Source organism: Myotis nattereri (genome assembly GCF_964212035.1).
Source record: "Myotis nattereri genome assembly, chromosome: 12".
NCBI classification, from domain to species: Eukaryota; Metazoa; Chordata; class Mammalia; order Chiroptera; family Vespertilionidae; genus Myotis; species Myotis nattereri.
This window is the reverse complement of record NC_138087.1, coordinates 53,318,357-53,331,135: the sequence shown is the minus strand read 5'-3', so window position 1 is coordinate 53,331,135 and position 12,779 is coordinate 53,318,357. Positions and strand designations below refer to the sequence as shown.

General features: G+C 47.1%; 1 protein-coding gene across 1 annotated transcript in view; it reads right to left on the bottom strand.

Annotated features, from left to right (window-relative positions):
- Positions 1 to 12,779, bottom strand: part of DNAI1 (dynein axonemal intermediate chain 1) — a 56,301-nt gene that overhangs the window by 21,176 nt on the left and 22,346 nt on the right. Inside the window, exons 2-10 of the mRNA XM_081104060.1 lie at positions 11,615 to 11,647; positions 9,971 to 10,069; positions 9,688 to 9,768; positions 7,374 to 7,500; positions 6,983 to 7,098; positions 6,601 to 6,720; positions 5,570 to 5,629; positions 4,084 to 4,218; positions 1,782 to 1,866 (exon numbers count right to left, since the gene is read on the bottom strand). Of these exons, the coding sequence (XP_080960186.1) occupies positions 1,782 to 1,866; positions 4,084 to 4,218; positions 5,570 to 5,629; positions 6,601 to 6,720; positions 6,983 to 7,098; positions 7,374 to 7,500; positions 9,688 to 9,768; positions 9,971 to 10,069; positions 11,615 to 11,647 (856 nt within the window). The remainder of the gene's footprint in view (positions 1 to 1,781; positions 1,867 to 4,083; positions 4,219 to 5,569; positions 5,630 to 6,600; positions 6,721 to 6,982; positions 7,099 to 7,373; positions 7,501 to 9,687; positions 9,769 to 9,970; positions 10,070 to 11,614; positions 11,648 to 12,779) is intronic.

The window sequence follows — 12,779 nt, the reverse complement described above, 5'->3', positions numbered from 1 at the left end:
TCAGTCATGTTTGCTGCCCTTTGGTGGGCTAGTTGCAGAGACTGGGTTTCAGGAAGCCAAGCTGGGTGAGTGACAAACTCATTCAGAGCTGCTGTGTACTTCGACAGCTTTGAAAAGCACTCAAGGTCATTTTCCGGCCTGAATGATAACAAGGGGGCTTGTTTAGGCTTCTGGTCTTGGCAGCCCTGGTCTCTATGTCCCATGGGTGAGCAATGAGCATCAAGTCACCAAGAGGAGCCCTGGGCTGTCAGCAAAGGAGACCAGCCAGCAGCAAGAAGCTGCCAACTCTGGGGACGCAGCTGCTCCAAATAAATGCACAACCTCTTAGGGAAATACAAGCCACTTGGGAATGTGCTGTGCATGCCCTGGGAAGGACTCCGTTTTCCTGGCTCTGTCAAAGACACGAGAATTTCCCAGGCCCCCAGGATTTAGGCGTTTCTGAATCAATCTCTTTCTTCACCTCATCACTAATTAATCACCAGCATAGACCTATTGAATGTTTATTTGAAATGTCTCTTCCAGCTCAGTGGCTCTGTAGTCTCGTGCTGAAGTGCTTAGGCTATGGATCCAAGGGGCCAGTGTTTAAGTCCTGATTGCACGACTCATACTTCACACTAGCTGTGGTTTTGAACAAGTGCCAGTAATACAGCCTGAATTTCTCATTTATAACATGGAGATAATATAATGGTATTAACCTGAGAGTCTGACTGTCAGGATTAAATAAAATAATACATGTAAATAGCATAGCATCATGTGTGGCACACAGGCCATTCCCAGGGAATGCTGGTGCTTGCTTTTTGTTATTATAACTGCTCCGTTTTCTCCATCCCCTTGATGCAGTCTGGGCAAGGTGTGGCGAGGCCCACTCCACCCCACACCTGAACCTCACCTTAACCTCTGTCTCTCTATCCTGCCCAATCACTTTCTCCCCCAGCCCTGCTTTCACCGGGCTGCATCCCTGCCTGGATAATATCTTTGAACTATCTGCAGAGAAAGCTCAGGTTTCCTGTGTGACATTCAAGGCCCTCCATTAACTGGCTCCAACCACCTCTCCAGCCTGAACTCTCATCACTTTCCAACAAAGCCCCTGTTTGGGTCACTGAGCCTGCTGCCCATTGTCCCCAGAGTCCATTGCAATTCATTTTCACTACCAAGTCACTGTTCGTGCTGTCCCCTGCCCAGAACCTCCACCTTTCTGCTGACCTGCTACTCAAACTCTGCTGATCCCTGGGCATCTAGCTCAGCCCTCCCAGAAGCCTGCCTTGACTGCTGCCATTCATCCTTTACTTCCCTTCCTCCATTCTCGAGGATCCCCAGAGAAGTTTCTGTCTGCATCCTAGCATTTATATTGTCCCCAAGCAGGACAGAGTAGAGAACAGAGCACAGAATTAGGAATTTCAAGACCTACTTTTGGGACCTCTCTGCCATTCACTAGTCAGGTGGCCTTGGCTTGAAGTCCCTTGTGTATGAAGTAGGGTTAATAATCTTGGCCCTGCCTGCCTCCCAGGAATTCTTGGAAGATGAGATTGATTCACTAATGTGCAAGTATTTTTTGCTGCACCATTGTCAGATCTCATAACTACACACATTTTTTTTTCTTATGCCATTTTCATGATTGACCTGTGTAAGTCTTGTCTTCCTAGTCATATCCAGAGAAAAGAGGGGTTATTTGTTCTCCTCTTGCAATGATGGGACCTACCATAGGACACTCAAATACTGACCTTGTATGAGGGATTTTTAATGCAGGCTATAACAGTAGTTGCCAGAACTTCAAATCTTACCCTGGGCAACATCATCATATGTGTTCTGGTTGACCATCCGCTCTACGATTTTAGCAGCTTGCATCACTTTGGTGATATCATCACTCTGTGGAGAGGCGGAGGCGACAGGTTCTCTCATAAGCCAGCACACGAAAGGTCATGCCCTGAGCCATGGCCCAGACTAGTAGTTGGGTCAGCAATGCCTTTCTGACACCACTTAGCCCAGTTAGCTCTGTAAAGGTATCTCTTCATGCCGTAAGGCCCAGCTCACCCCATCACACCCTTCTGGAAATGCCTAGCTCACAAGTAGCACAAGGAGTCTACACGGCCACACCTGGCTCCCGGGCGGAGCCTGCTCTGTGCGCTTTCATTCTGAGCTCATTCTGGAGAAGGAATATATTTGAGCACAAGACATGGCCTTGAAGAAAGCCCAAGAAGGCTACTAAAGCGGATAGTGGACAAGGGCAGGTAGAAGACTTCTTTGGTGGGGAGAGAGATATTTCACCAGCTCAGGCAACGACAAAGACTCCCATTAAAGGCCTCAGAGATTTAGTCAGAGTTGAGGAAGACACAGAGGTCAAGAAAGGGAAGAGAGACATGCTTGTACATAGGGAGTATCAGGCAGAACTGACTCCCAACCCAGGGCCTTGTCCACTGCCCACACCAAGAAAGCAGGAAGTTTCATGTCAGAAAAAAATGACTCATTCTGAACCAAAGGACAAGATCATCATTCTGTGGAATTCCATAAATCCACAAGGTGAACCACCTAGCAGGTCATTAGAGGATCAAAGACTTTGGGGCTGGAAGAAAAACCCAAGAGTTTAGGGCGAGTGGCAGGAGTGAGCCAGCGGAGGGGGCAGCCCTCCAGAGTGGCCCAGGAGGGTCAGCCCCTCTCGAGGAAGAGGTTTCCCAGGAGTGGCAGTATCAGGAAGTGGTTATTAAGAGAATGGGTTCTGGAGACACTCAGACCTATATTCCCATCCCATTCCATGAATTAAAAAAACAACAACCAGCTAATAAGTGGTAAAGCCAGGATATACACTCAAGTCTGTGGAATCCAGGGCCCATACTCTCAGCCCCACACAGAGAGCCAGTTCCTCTGCAAACTGACCACCTTCCAGTTACGGCTTCTGTAACCATGGTCCCAGCACAGAGCCCATAGCCAAACCCCTGATGGATCTTCAAGTAAACCCTGACCCAGGCCAACAGGCCCTCTGAAGCCCCTAACCTCCAAGGGAATGGTGCAGGGGAAGTCAAGGGTCTGGACAGGGAAACCTGAAGGACAGGGACTTCATCTTTCACCTCCAGTATCCAGCCAGCATGGTCATGATCACCAAGCACTTGGTCTATGGTTGAATGAAACGGAATTGGGACAGTTTATATTGAGCCAAGGCAAGGAATCCTCAAACTTCTCCTAAAATGCGGTTTTTTATCAGGATCAGAGACTTGAAGTGGAAGTGGGCATACATCAGACAAAGGAAGCAGAACTTCCGTTAACCAATCTGGCTTTTCTATTCTGGGGTGGAGCAGAGCAACTTTTTCCTGTGTTTTCTGGGAGCTCTCCAAGGTGCTGAAAGCAGATCAACCAGATCCTAGTTTCCTGTGAACCTTATTCTTCTCACCCTATTGAAGGCCAAACTCATCCTGATTTCCATACTGGTCCCTGTAGTGGTGAAACTCCTTGCAGTGACCTCTTACTGTAACTCCCAGGATGATGGCTAAACCTATGCTGGCTACATCCACAGTGAGCCCCCTAACCATGACCTCTGTAACAACTCCTACATGGCTCTTCATGGTAAATCCATCCCAGAGTGGCCACACCCATTGGCCTGGATTTGCTGGTACTTTCAGGCCCTCTGACTGGCATCTTGTCCTGAAGACTCACCTAATAATTGAGTGCAAATATACCCAAGGACCAAAAGTCAAAGAGCAAATCACTGTCCCAAATCCCATGAGCCCCTGACCATGGAGAAGATCCCCTATTCTCACATCCCACCTTACCCTGGGAAAATTCCCCAGCTCTTCCAGGGTGTACCTCAGGTTTTCAATAGCATTCCTATCTTCTGTTGTCCCTCAGCCCAACAATACTGAATCTCTCCTAGCCTCCAGATCTATATAAAATTTGGGGGAGGTGTGGAATGCCAGACGCAGTTGTAGCTCTCCTCACGTCTTTTTACAAAGAAAGAACTATTCATACTTCAACATTAGTCCCACCTCTTTGCCTGTCTGTGAAGTCCTCCCAGATAGCCAGGCTTATGTCTACCTAGGGGCCAAGGTCCAACTCAATCATTCTCTAACAGAGCCATGGTAACCCTCATGAAACCTGGGACTCCAGAGATGTCATCTTCCTCATGGCCATCTTCCCCATTTTCTTAGCCACTGGTGTCTTTGTCTTCTCCTTCTCTTTGGTCTTTTCCTGCTTCTCAAGTTCCTCCATGTAGGCATCATAGATCTCCCACTAGGCAAGGGCAAAATGAGAAAGATCAATGCAGGGCAAAAACTTCAGCCAGTCAGGTCCTCTTCAGCCTTTAGGTCTTGAGAAGCTGATTACACCAACCCCTGTCACATGCCTCCACATGGTGGGTCCCTGTGCTTGGCCCACTGTGATTATATATTCAACATCTGTCTCCCCGTCCAGCCTAAGACAGGAATGAAGGAGTTCTCAGGACATCTCTGGGCTGGGCTTTCCATCTTGCAGCCCAGGGACTTGGTTTTCAGCTGGAGATCAGTATTGTCCCAGCCTACAATCCCCACCAGGCAAAACAAATGGGCAAATATCAGGCTAGCTCACATTTTTCTTGTTGATTTATACAACTATGAACTAGGAAAATTTTTTTAAAAATTCCCCCATGGAGATGGGATAAACTTATTGGCTCAGGCTGGTTGTCCACAGCACTGACCATACCTTCTCAGCATAAAAAATATAAAAAGTTAGGGAACTCCTGCTAACTGTATCTGATAGGAAGAGAAGCCCAAGGAGAGTAGCAGAGGAAGCAGCAAGGGCCTGAGGCTGGGCAAAGGGCCTAGATCACACTGTGCGCTCTCCAGAGTTGGGCCATCACTGCCACCTGGAGGCCAGATAGGCACACCTTACATTTAATAATTCACCTGCGGGCCAGTGCTCTGCCCTGCAATGTACTTCAGTGATATCTCAGTCTGAGCCCTCCAACAACCCTGTCAGGCTGCTTGTGGTCCTCATTTGACAAGAAAGAAGCAGGCATTGAGGATGGCATGGTTTGGTCAGGATGTTACAGTATGAGAGCAAAGTTGGGGCCTGAACTCAGGTCTCTCGGCACCATGTCCTGCCCAGATCAGCATGCCTATCCAGTAGAACTTGGGGGAGGTGCGGGGGAGGGTCAGCAGGAACACTGAAGTTTGTTGGAAGGGCAGGGTTAGACTGTTAATGCTCAGTCAGCCATGGGGTGCCATGGGTTACAGAGCCCATGGGAACACGTTTCCCCCTGGTCTTAGAGGAACTTTCCGGAAGCCATGCCTCTTTCCCCCTTGGTCAGCCTTGCCCTGGGGGGCATGTGACTGATCCAGGCTCACTGGGTAGGGAGGGATCTACTGTCTGATCTAGAGATTGCTGGGTGGGAGCCTAGTGTCTCGTGTGCATGGTGTTCAGAGACTGAAAAAGGAGCAGGGAGGTGGATGGATGAGGAGGGCAGACTGTCAGGAATCTCTGACCACACCAGGCTCCTTTGTTGCCAAGCCAGACAAGTATGCGGGGCGGGGGGTGGGGGGTGGGGGGTGGGGGGTAGGGGGGGATAGGGGAAGGTGATGATTTTTAGACTGGTTCAGGGTCTCACCTGATTGGCTGTGGCTGAAAAGTTTGCCCTGGGAGGAGGTTCCATCTGGCATTCTCGGTCCTAGAGAACAATGACAACAGGAAACCTACAAGAAGCCCCTAGCTCCTTCTCACTTATTTAAATGAGACCCAAGTGTCCATGGGCGAAGCATTTCTGCTGGGGCTGAGGGCAGGGTGGGACACAGGACAGGGGAAGTAAAGAGTACCAGATGGTGCAGTGAAAGCCTACATTTCCCACCCAAGCCTCCTTCAGAAGAAGCCTACGCTAGAAAGCAGGGGTAGTGAAGCCTGATTGTGCCAGTTTCAACCAATAAGAACTCCAAGTGGGTATGGACAGACCTGCAAGAAATCAGGCCCATGGCAGCTCCAGACCAGAACAAAGAGGTCTGCCTCTGGCATGCCATTGGGCTAATAACCCTCACCCTGAGAAGGCTTCTCCCTAACACTGGGGTCTCTGGCTCCACCAGAAAATATACTCCCTCCCATTGTGTACCACCTCGATTTCCAAATGTCAGCATAGGGACTACAGAGGGCGATTAAGAGCTGCCAAAACCCACCCTGTAGACCTCTGCCCTCCACTCACAGAGTCATTTCTGTAGAACACAGCCTTGCACATGTGAGTCTCTCGCCTGAAATCCTGAGAGGCTCTTTCAGCCTGGTGCTCAGGGTCCTCCATGCTTACGAGCCAGGAAACTTGTCTAGTCCCTTTCAGCTAGTCTATCACAAAGACTGTCTGTCACCTTTGGTCAAACTGGCACCTAGCCTCACCTCCTGGCACATTCTGGCCTCCTGTCTCTTCCCCAGATTCTGATCTCTTCAAGGCCAATTCAAGTTTCACTATCTTAGTGGAGGGCTTCAGTCTCCTTGTGACTCCTGCCTGGATGACTTACAGACACCTAAACACATGCTCCCAGCTCTTCTTGGAGAGAGTAACCATGGTGCCTACCCCGTCACCCTGCCAGGCTGAAGTTGAGGCTGGGGCCAGGCACAGTGCAGAGTTGTGAGATAAAGGGGCCGGGGTGGGGGCCGTACCCGGAGAGGGTTGTTGATGGTCTGTGAGGCTCTCTCACTGAAGTTGAACTGGTTGGTGAGCTTACTCTCCTTGGGCTGCTTAGGAGTCATCAATTCTTCTTCAATCACTTTTTCAGATGCCTGGTGGGGGTGGGGGGAGGGAGAGACCCACAGGATCAGGACTTGGCCATGAGAAAAAGGTGGCAGGGAATTGGGAGTGGGGAGAAGTCATATCCTGGAATAGGAAGGTAGTGGGACAGGGTGATGATGCCAGAGGCACGGGTACATGCAGCCTCTGACTTCTCACTTTCAGCCCCCACCCGCAATAAGTCAGCCCTGAAGCCTCCATCTACAGCTGGAGCGGGAAGGGGTAGGTAGGTTGGAGAGCAATACCATAGTGTACCTCAGCTGCAGGTATATCTATTTGACTCTCAACTTCAGCGTCTCCTTCCTTGATCTCTTCTTCTTCCTCAAGGTTTTCTGTGTCTGAAAACACCAACCTGGCAGACTCCTGAGAACCTTGGTAGGATAGTGCTAATGAGCTCCAAGTTCAGGCCCACTACCCCATCCCCTGGCAGGGCAGGCCTTCTGGGTTCCTGCCTTTCAGACCCCACCTGCCCCAGGGTTCTTCTCGGCTTGAGCCTCATGGGTTAGCTTCCAGACCTATCCAGGGCAGCCAGCTGTTGGATTTTACATACGTAGATACTCTGAAGATTTCTGATGTAGCAATGTACTCCCTAGAGTAACCAGATAAAGGGGACCAGGCTGCAGCCTCAGGCTGCCCAGAGGCCTACCTGTTACTAACTCATCCTGGTAGTGCTGCCGCCGTCCTTCATCTGAGTCTTTGGGGATCAGGTTCCCGATGTGGCTGTAATGAACTGCTAGTTGGTTCACAAAACCAATAAGCTTATAAGTGCCTTCCTATGAAGAGATGGGGCTGAGTCAGACCAGGGGTCCTCACAAGGGCTGGAGTCAGAATGTAGTCTGCCTTCATTCTCTAAGGCCTAAAACAGTTTGTCTGTTAACAGAAATGTAACTCACCAAATCCTCAGTTGGCCTGAAGTTTTCACTGCATTTCAGTTTAAAAAAGAGGAGGAAAATGGAATAAGGTTTGCTTATTTTCTTTTTAGTTCTCATTAAAGATATATTTTTAACTACCTCTCTTTCCAACTTTGAGCACTTCTGGACTTACCTATCACTGGCTCCTACTTCTATGCCAAGAGATCTGGCTCACCTGCTTCACCACACACCTCAGGTCACTCAGCCATCAAACACACCTGGCCTGGCCTTCTTTCCACTGTATTTAGTGGATGCCTGGGCTGGAAAGGTCCTCTAAGACGCCAAATCCCTAATTCTCCTTTTCCATAAAAGAGGACCACAAAAATTATAGAAAAAGTTGGGGTTTGGCACTTGTTCAGGTCACACAGCAAATCAGAAGCAGAGCTAAGTTTAAAGCTCAGACAACCTGGTTCATTCCTTTTTCAACAAATAATTTTTGGATAGATACAATGTACCAGTAGTTTCTAGGTTCCAGGGATAAAAAACTTAGCAAAAACAGATGTAACCCCTGCTTTCATAGAGCCTTTAGTCTCGTTCCTCTAGATCAGCGATTTTCAACCTTTATCATCTATGGCACACATAAACTAATTACTAAAATTCTGCCGCACACCAAAATTGGTTGCACAATTTGAGAATATCCTAAAATTCGTTGAATTGTACACTTTAAATGGGTGATTGTATTGTATATGAATTATATCTCAATAAAACTGGGATTTTTTTTAGAGAAAGAAACTATTAATAGTAGTGGTTTCTAGGGAAAGGGACAGGATTTGGGGAAAGTTTAGTTTTCATTGTACTTTTGAATCTTTTGAAATTCATACCATGGGTTTCTATTATATATTCAAAATAATTATATTTAAAGAAGGAGTGTAATGTTGCTTTAGAGTCAGACAAATTAGTTCAAATCTTGCTTTGAATTCTGGTCATATGACTTTTGTAATTTGTTTTACCTAGATTAACCTCAGTTTCCATAAAATAAAGATAAAAAATAGTTCCTGCCCTGGCCGGTGTTTCACAGTGGTTATAGCGTTGGCCTGCACACCAAAGGGTCTCAGGTTCAATTCTCGGTCAAGGGCATGTACCTGGGTTGCAGGTTCCATTACCAGTCCATATAGGAGAGCGCATATAGGAAGAAATCAAGAAATCAATTGATGTATCTCTCACATCAATGTTTCTCTCTCTCTCTCTCTCTCTCTCTCTCTCTCTCTCTCTCTCTCTCTCCCACCCCCTTTCCTTCCTCCCTTCCATTCTCTGGTGAGGATTAATAACAATGACAAAAAGTTCTTATATTAAAGAAACCTGAGGATTACTTGAGATATAAGTAAAAGGTCTAATATAGGACCTGTCACTAGCACACAGTAAGTATGGAACAGATGGATCTTAAGATAATAAAACACATACACACACTTCCACCTTAGCTCAGATTGTGCTTGGAAGTTTTCTTCGGACAGTACTCACAGGAGCTGACTTTGCTGTGGCTGAAAACAGTGTTGTCCCCCTTAAGGATGTGCCACATAAGTGTCTACTCAGTGAGACTGTGCCCCTACCACATGCACCGAGGGAAGGCCCTGATGGAGTCAGCTGCCTGCCTGGATGAGATGTGAGGAGACACTGAGAACACAGCCTACTGGGGCTTTCTCCCGAGCAGGAATGCGGGGCGGGGGGGGGGGGGAGGCCAGCTCCTTGTCCAGAGGGGAGCTTGTACTCCACCCAGGGGTCCGGCTGGAGGACGACTCAGCTTCCAAAGACCCACTCGTTGATTTGGTGGAAAATGCACTGTACACGTTAGAAACATACTTTTTAACCAAATGATTGACTTCAGGCTCCTTGAAAAGAGGGGCTCTACAAGGCGCTGAAGACAATGCAGTTAGTGAGGCTGCAAGGGAGATTCAGAAAGAAATTGCAAACATCTCTGGAAAACTCCACGTAAAATCTCAGAGCTCCGGTTTAAAGCCAGTCTCTCTGATAGCTGAGAGGCTTCTGCAATGCAGCAAGTCACTGCCAACCGAGGGGCACCTAGAGGTGCCTGGCCCGGAAGGGATGACTTACTTTAAAGCTGAACCTGACGATGTTGTGGGGTGCATGTGGGTTGTTGGCTGTCAGGATTCGGGTAATCTCCTCCTTTAGCTCCTAAAGAAAAACACCAAGAGGGTCATACATGGAGGGCCCCCACCCCTCTCTGAGGCTTGGGAGGACGACCCCCCCTCCCGCCCCCCGGCCAGGTGCCAGCAGACATCTCACACCCAGGTTGTGTGCAGGCTCATAATCAGTATTATGGAAGAACGCACGCTGAGGAGGCGGAAGGAACAGGAGTAGGATGCTACTAACTCACCGCATCAGTCAAATCCAGCTGGTCAGGGGGTCTGATCGTGGCTTTGGACTGGGCCCAGTCATCTGCCCCTTCTCCCACGTCAGTTCCTGAATCTTCATCCTGGACAAAAGGCTCATGAGGATCAGGAATGCCCGATCTGCTTGGAAAAGCGAGCATGCTGCAGGAAGCCCCTCACTCAGAAACCCCAGGAGCCAAGCTCTGCCCTGATACAGAGAATACAAAATATACAACAGACCACGAAAGAGCCCAAAGCAAATGCTCAGGCCAGAGTTCTCATTGCCTTAAAGGTCATGGCCACCTCAGCCCGAGGAGTCAGGGCTTAGCGGGAACACTGTGGTAGGCCCTTGGACCAGAAGAACTGGCTCCTCCCTACTGTCTCCCACACAGCCCAGAAGCTGATGGCCGGGATCAGCTGCCAAAGACAGGGCTCTATGCAGTGTGAAAGGAAACCCAGCTGTTGTTTTCTTTTTTCTTTTAATATATTTTATTGATTTTTTACAGAGAGGAAGGGAGAGGGATAGAGAGTTAGAAACATCGATGAGAGAGAAACATCGATCAGCTGCCTCCTGCACACTCCCCACTGGGGATGTGCCCGCAACCAAGATACATGCTCTTGACTGGAATTGAACCCGGGACCCTTGAGTCCACAGGCTGACACTCTATCTACTGAGCCAAACCGGTTAGGGCCCCGCCTGTTCTTTAAGCTACTTCAACTTTAATTCCTATTTTACCTCCCAATTTGCCACCTTAAGGTTACTCTTACAGCAATACTTTCAGTACTTGGTAACTTTAAGCCTCATCAGATCCGTGGAGCAAAAAATAAAAAAATAAAGCAAGGACTCGAAGTTTTTCCTTTCCCTGATAGACAGTTGAACACCTTGCCAAGCTTTTCCACGATATAATAAAAAATATTCACTGTCACAAGCAATTAAAGATGTACAAAATAAGGATGCAGTTTTTAACTATAAAACTGGTGAAAACTAAAAATGAACACCAACTGAAAAAAAAAAAGAAAAAAGAAAAGAAAACCAAACAAATAAAACTAATATCCAGTGTTGGTGAGGCTGTGGGAATATGAGCACCCATAAATTATCACGCCCATAAAAGAGCAATTTGGAACTATTTATCAGAAGCCCAATAAGTGTTTATACTCTTTAAGTCAGATTTCTATGCATAGAAATGCATATTCAATAAATAACCAAATATATGCCCAAAGACTTAAATGCATGAATGTTTGTTGAAGGATTGATTGTAATAGTGAAAAAGGGGAACATCACATGAATGAACTGATTATGGTATGGCCTTAAGGAATATATAATGAAATACTATGCCGTAATTTTAAATGATGCCATACTAGTAAAAGTATATTTATTGGCAATGAAAGGCACTCTAATATATCATGTAAAAGGAAGATTATAAAATAACATATACAGTTTGAAATTCTATTTAAAAATAAACACATGTAATTTTATATATGCATGGAAATATCTGGGAGAATATAATATCATGTATTAACTAAGAGGTTCCCAGGGTGGTAGGTTTAAGAGTGATGTTAATGGGTTTTTTTTGCTCATTTGAATTTTCTAAAAAATATATAGCGTTATTCGCTTCTTGTTGAGAGATTGTGGTGGTTTCAGCACTTACTCTCTTCCTGGATCCTCTGCCCGTAGTGACGCTCTGAAAGAAAGGAAACAGAAAGTAAGTCAATAAGTGAATCTCCCAGGGGGTATCAGAGACAGTATCACAGGGAGGCTTCTGCCCAGGGACCTTGCAGAGGGGGCACTGAGCTTTTCCAAATCTCAAAAATAGTCCTCTCAGGGCAACATGTGCTTCTTAGCCCAGCCAAGGAAGCCTTGTAGCTCAGGCAACCCCATTCCACTATCAGTGGGACTGCCCCATGGAGAGCAGCCAGGTAACTCAGCACTGGGCACATCTTATTTGTCCTTTTTAAAGCCTATTTTAAGTGCTCGGCTCTGTTCTAAGCATTAAGGGGATTTTTAAGGGGAGACGAGATTCCTAAACGCTTGTTTGGGATGATTGTAAGTTCTTTACGAGCATGGGCTTCGTTTTGTGCACTGCTGGCTCATAATATAGGAGGTGTTCAAAAATACTTGTTAAGTAAATGAACGAATGCCATCAGACCCATTAGTAATCTTGACCCTGAAAACAAATGTTTTTCCTCTCTGGGCCTAAGTTTCCTTATCAGTAAAGTGCATGGGCTGGGATGTATGACCTTCCGGTTCTAGCGTGCTCAATGTTTATGTTCCCGAGAGCAGCACAGTCAATTCAACTTGCTAAACAATTGGTTCGCATCTATTTATGTGTCAGGCACTAAGCGAAGCAGTGGGACAAAGACGAAGAGAGATGATGTGCCTATCCCAGTTTGCTCAGGGTCCGTGGAAGGCAGAGTATGATCAGTGCTCATCATTTACTCACTCACTCACTCACTCATTCACTCACTCACTCACTCAGCATATGTTCCTTTGGAAGCCTGCTCTGTGCCAGTAACAGAGATACGTATGCACAGCGTGCTGGAGGAATGCATGGAGGCACCTACCCAGCCTTAGGTGCACAAGAAAGGCTTCTAGAGGTGGAAGTTTCTTAGCTGGGTATCAAAGAACAAGCAGGGATGTCCAAGTGGAGAAAATGTTTTTCAGAAGAATACAGCATGTAAAAAGTCAAGAGGACTACAGAGATAGTAAAAACAAACAGCACCCTGCAGTAGCGATACAGAACAATAGGTGTTTCAGATGATCCAACAAGAGGGAGATCAGTGAAGGCTGGAAATGTGAGGGAGGGGCTCTTGGGA